The following is a 6,000-nucleotide window of genomic DNA, read 5'->3' on the forward strand; positions in this document are numbered from 1 at the left end:
AGTGACTGAACTGGGAAAACAAAGCCCTATTACAAACACTAGCATGACTGGGATATCACACACATCATTATCTTCTGTTTTAGAATGAGAAAGAGGAACCTGTACACAGGATTCAGGTTTGACCAGCAGGTACTTAAATGGGTTTGATTACATTTTCTCATAGATGATGAAGAAAGAGTACTTTGACACTTTAGGACAGTATTTCCCAAGTCTGAGCATCCAAATTCTGTTTTCAAGGTTCTTAATATTTTTCTTTAAATCCACTTACTTTCTAAAACTTTCACTAGCAATTATAATTTGATGTGCTAGTTACAGTTTTAGGCAACCATTTAAATAAATATTTGAGTATTACCTACATCTACCTTGAGTACCACTGGTGGTTCACGGGCCATACTCTGGGAATTGTTTTAGGGTCAAATCTGGCATTTTAAACTACTCATCTCTGAACTTTATTCAGATCCTATAATATAATGAGTATTCTGTATAATCTGACAGCAGTAAACATCCATGTTCACATGAGAATGAGCTGTTAGAAACTTCTGAGCAAAAGTTATTAATAAACCATGTCTCCCAATTTCATTTCAAAGCATGACTCCTGACATGGCCCCATCTGTTTTTTACGTCAGTGAAGATATTGTCACATCAAAGATCCACACTCACTTGTTCTGATCCTTTGGTACACATAGGCAAGTTTTAAGGACATGTTGTGCAGCTGGCACAGATTTAGTAAAATATGTACTCAAAACAAATGAAGGCGAAACACATGCGTAAGTCTGAGTTCCAGCAGAACTCGAAGAATGTGTACCCTGAAATAGAAGTACCGGTGACATGACAATGGACCCCCAAATAAAACGAAGGGCCCCCTGAACACTTAGCAGTGTTAGGCATTCAATCAAAACAGAACTTAATTGTCTCTAACAGGTTACAAGAACTTTAAGAGAACTTAAATCAGATGTTTCAGAAATTTCTGAGGAATCCCAGTCCATGCTTCTATCAAAGCGGACAACTTCATGAAAAGTTTCTAAGGCAGTCACTTTCAGAAACATTCATCACGGTATGTGGGAAAGACAGACGGTTTAAAAACCATTTCTGGTGACATCTAGAAAGTCAGCAGTGAAACATGAGCAGGAAATTCTAAGACTGTCTACCTATAGTTCAGATTTTGGGACAAGATTTACATTAGGAGGGAAAAAATCTTAAATGATGAATTCAATAATTATATATAGCATCAATAAGCATGGCACCTCTGCTCAATTATGAGTCAAACATTTCTGTAAGATTTAAGAAGTACAATTTTAGTGCTAAAACAGTGAGCCCTAAAAACTTAAATTACAAACCATGAGCAGAATTCTTATTCTTTACCTGAAGCAATGTTGGAGGCCATGGTGTGTGTTTAAGATGCCTTACTTGAGAGATATGGCGCCCTAGACTCCGATGGACACTGCAGCACTCGTCACATATAAAAGTTCCCCTATTTACTGATGCCCAGGAAGGATCTGGAAAGGAGAATGAAATCAGTGGCAAGGATACCAGGTGGTTGCTATTCCGCCAGATGGCAAAAGATGACTGCGGTTTGGTTTTTCAGAAAAACAAGACATTTCTGTTGTTTTAGTATGCTAGTCCACATATCAAGCTGGCGAGTTTGTCTGATACCCTAATGAGATCTACCATCTCAGATGTGTGCTCTTTCAATCAACGTAAGAGAAGCAAACTGAGAGGATTCACCTGAATCATTTCGAATCCATCTCCACAAGTAACAAGATAACATAACTGTGTCAGTGAACAATCCACACAGCGTTATGTGAAGTGAGTGGTGAAAAGACAGCTACCCTACAACTGCTACACATCTACATGCCACTGGGCTTAGCAGAAAGCTGCAAGTGACACAACTATACAACTGCTCAGCTGCTATGGTTCTGAACACAGACTGGGAAACCTGACCTCCTGTGCTATCATACCCGTTAGGTATTTTAAATAAACTGTTGAGTCCGATCTCGCCACTGATCTGAAAGGACAGAAGCTGTAAAAACAGCGGCTTCACAGAAGCAAAGATGTAAAATACAAGGGAGTAATACTTTTGGTGTGTGCACAATACTTTTTTTCCTGTGAAGTCCCACAGAGCTTCATTAGACATCCTTTGAAACAAGGAATAATTCACACTTGGTAAGCAGTAAGAATAACTCACACTGGGAAAGTAAACTGAATATTTAGAAACTCAAAATAAAGACAGACCTTCTACATTCATCAGACTCACAATGGGGTGACAATAGGTGCCGCTCAAGCTGCCTGGCTTAAGGGGTATATTTAAAAATTCTTCAATGCCCACAAAAATCTCTAAAATGCATGTACACCATCTTTACCATTTCTAACAGTTTATTCAAACCCCTTCCAACCATATAATGAAAAGTTATGGGATTTCAATCAAAGACAAACTGGGAGTCAAAGAGTGTAGTGGTTAAGAGGGTTGGCTCTGGAGATAAGCAGTCCAGGGTTTGAACCTCAACTCTGCCACTTCTTGCATAATGATCTCAGGCAAGTTATTTCTCTGAGGGTCCTCATCATGGATCAAATGGGAAGAACAACACATCTCAGGGTGGTGAGGATATAAAAAGTAAGTGAAGTTCCTTGCATATAGTAATATTTCCAAATTATTTTAAGTACCATTCAAATATTTTCAAGAGCCCACTGAAATTCATGGCCACTAGAGAAAGTTTTTGTTTGCTAATACATGAAACATTGAATGTTTCACATGAACACTGTCTTACTACAGTGAAAAATCTCAGTGGAGTTTTCAGGTAGTTGAACTCAGAGTAGGATATGAACTAGATTCACTTTAAAAAAAAAAGGTAAACTATTTATTGAATACTAAGATCTGATCATAGTTAGTCAAATGTTTGCCATGAAATAAAACAGAAACAAAATTATTCAATGAAGTACAACTATGTCAGTACTACTAAGCCATTCTAAAAAATAAAGTTTGGAAACACCAAGATGAAGGATCCCTGCAAAGATACATAACAACTTTGCTTTTTGCAGTATGGTACTACGACTAATGACACACATACAAAAAGACTGTTCGTTTTGAAGATTACCTTTGCTTTTCACGTATCATTCAGAGGATTCACAATCTTCTTGGAGGAAATTAAACAGGAACAAGACAACAAGGATTTAACACACACTAAGCAAGGCTCTATATTAATCACCTTAACATCGTGAATCAGAATCCCAAGGAGAGAACATCAGAATGTTAACAACACAGTAAAATCCAAATCGAGTTTGTACGACTGAGAGTGGGTGAACCCCTTCCAGTTTATCTGAATGTTTTATTCCAGGGCTTCTTAACCTGGGTTCTAGGAACACAACCAATGGGCTTCAGAAATGTCTATAACTCCTCTGAGAAATCTTAACATAAATTCTGTATGAAAGAGTTAAGCACGTGTGCATTTTCTGGGAAGAAGGCCTGAGCATTCATCAGAATCTCAAAAGGGTCACTTCCCAGGTGGCACAGTGGTTAAGAATCCACCTGTCAATGCAGGGGACACAGGTTCGATCCCTGGTCTGGGAAGATCCCACATGCCATGGAGCAACTAAGCCTGTGCGCCACAACTACTGAGCCTGCGCTCTAGAGCCCATGAACCACAACTACTGAGCCCACGTGCCGCAACTACTGAAGCCCGCGCCCCTAGGGCCCATGCTCCGCAAAAGAGAAACCACCGCAATGAGAAGCCCGAGCACCACAATGAAGAGTAGCCCCCGCTCACTGCAGAAAGCCCGCATGCAGTAACGAAGACCCAATACAGCCAAAAATAAATTAATTAATTAAAAAAAAAAAAGAATCTCAAAGGGATCCCCAACCCTAAAGGTAAGTCTTTTACTAGGGCTTTGCAGAAAAGGCAGCACAAATTCCCAGCTGCTCAAGTTCAGAACATTTCAAGGTAGCCTAATTATATTCAAAACAGGAAGGAAGTGACTCAAGTCTCTGTAGATGAGGCATGAGACAACAACTAAAAAGATAACAATGGAAGAGAAAATGTTCTGAAATGCACAATACGCTGGAGAAGTGCAAGACTGTATTTATTATTTAGTTGAGTATTTAGTGTGGCAATGGAGATGCAGTTTTCCTTTGCCCCATACCATCCACCGAGAAGCAAAGAAAATGCATTTCAACAGGAAGTTTGAATCTAAATTCATGTGAATCAAACATCACAGAAAGTTCAACTGAAAACAGGCAAGAAAATAAGGAAGTGGAATAACATTTTTAGAGAATACAATGGAGCTCGTATAACACACTAACTTGGTTTCTGAAACACTTCTTTTTAAACTCCTCCACCCATCTCCCTATCTTCAAAGGAACCTGGTAACCCCACTTACAGTATACAGGCCGTAAAATAACCACATAAGGTTTGAGTTATCACAATACTATTTAAAATCAGTCTCCACTTCCATATGACAAGATGAAGTTCCGAACAGTTGCAAAAACACTGGTGCTCATTTCGTTAAGATCGTTTATTGGATGCTATTGTGCCAAAGAAGCCATCTTACAACTTCAAATTCAAAGCAGATAAATCCAAACACTGAAAACAGCATAGAGACCTGTCAACCCAGTTCCAACCGCTAAGATGGATCTGAACTCTAAATCTGAAAACTATGCATGGGAGGAATGGTTTTGGCCTTTCAACGCTCCCATATGCCTATACTGCCTGAATGCACAAATGGGTATACTTGCCCGTGATTTGGTGTGTGGTTGTTTTGTAAGGTGTAATTAATGTATGATTTAGAAATTCAACTATAGCTTTAAGGGGCTGTAAAGGTTCTGTACACAGTACAAAAAAGAAAAAAAGGAAAAAAACCGCCTTAAATGAGATGATTCTAAGAATATTCATTGAATCTTCCCTACCCCTGAGCACTGTACTCCCAATTATCCTCATCGGAAAAATGAGGAAATCAAGAGTCGGCCAAACGAAGTCACCAGCCCAAGGTCACCGAGAGGCAAAATCTAGTTTGAACTCAGCTCGTTCAGATCTCAGAACTTGAAGCCGGCATTGCCTCCTAAGTGCTGGTCGCATTTGCAAGACCCCGACATCCTGGAGATTCTCCGCGGTGGAGTGGGAGTAGGGATGTCAGGAGCGGGGAACTCATCCATGGGGGTCCTCTGGCGAGTCTCAGTGGAGGGAAGAGGCGGGTGTCACCCACTCCGGGCAGGGCCCCAGGGCCCCCTCCTGGGGCGGGAGTCTGGGTAGCTGTGGGGAGGGGGCTGACACCTGCAGCCTCTGGGGGCCGCAGCCGGGAGGACGCTCGGATTTCACTTCTGTAACTGGCTTTCCTGTAGATTGCCCAAGCCCCTTCCTGTTGGGAAAGCGGGCCCGACCCCGCCGTTTCACCGCCCGGCCTGGGACAGAGGGAACGAGAGGGAAGGAAGGGACGGGAGGGCGGCGACCCCCTGCCCGCTCCGGCTCAGACAGGCCCGGGACGGTCCCGCCCCAAGGCCGCCGAGATTCCTCCTCGTCCCGACCCCAGACATAGGGTGCAGAGCTCGACAACCGGGACCCGCCCGGCCCGAGGGGGCGGCCCCGGGACAGGGGTCCCGGCCAGGAGAGCTGAAGGGAGCGGGCCCGGCTGGTGCGACTCACCCGGCCCGCTGCAGTCAGCGCACACCTCGCTGCTCCGGAGCCGCTTCGACATGGCTCCCGCCTCCCACCTGCCGGGAACCTAGTGGCCGGGGACACCGAAGGCGGCGGCGGCGGCGGCGCTTCCGCTCTAACGGGTCCCCACGGTGGTGCTGGCTGCGGCGCCTCTCCCCTCAGCGCCTCGCAGCCGCGGCGCAGCACGCACGCGCGGGGAGGTGCCCTTCGGCGACGGGCAGGTCATGTGACCGGAAAGGGCACGCTGCCTTGTCGCCATCTTGAGTGAGGGCAGATGTCTTCTGTCCTACTTCCAAATTTCCTTGATTTGGTGTCTCCCTCTCTGGAAGAGATTCGCTTCTTCCCCGCGCTGATTAAT

The 6,000-nt window shown here is 43.8% G+C and overlaps 1 protein-coding gene across 2 annotated transcripts in view; it reads right to left on the bottom strand.

Annotated features, from left to right (window-relative positions):
• Window positions 1-5,787, bottom strand: part of GIT2 (GIT ArfGAP 2) — a 46,340-nt gene extending 40,553 nt beyond the window's left edge. For both annotated transcript variants that reach the window (XM_082853498.1, XM_082853499.1), the window contains exons 1-2: window positions 5,631-5,787; window positions 1,363-1,496 (exon numbers count right to left, since the gene is read on the bottom strand). In XM_082853498.1, the coding sequence (XP_082709624.1) occupies window positions 1,363-1,496; window positions 5,631-5,682 (186 nt within the window). In that variant the 5' untranslated portion in view covers window positions 5,683-5,787. The remainder of the gene's footprint in view (window positions 1-1,362; window positions 1,497-5,630) is intronic.
• Between the last annotated feature and the right edge of the window lie 213 nt (window positions 5,788-6,000).

This window comes from Leucopleurus acutus (assembly GCF_964270905.1).
Source record: "Leucopleurus acutus genome assembly, chromosome: 13".
Lineage (NCBI taxonomy): Eukaryota > Metazoa > Chordata > Mammalia > Artiodactyla > Delphinidae > Leucopleurus > Leucopleurus acutus.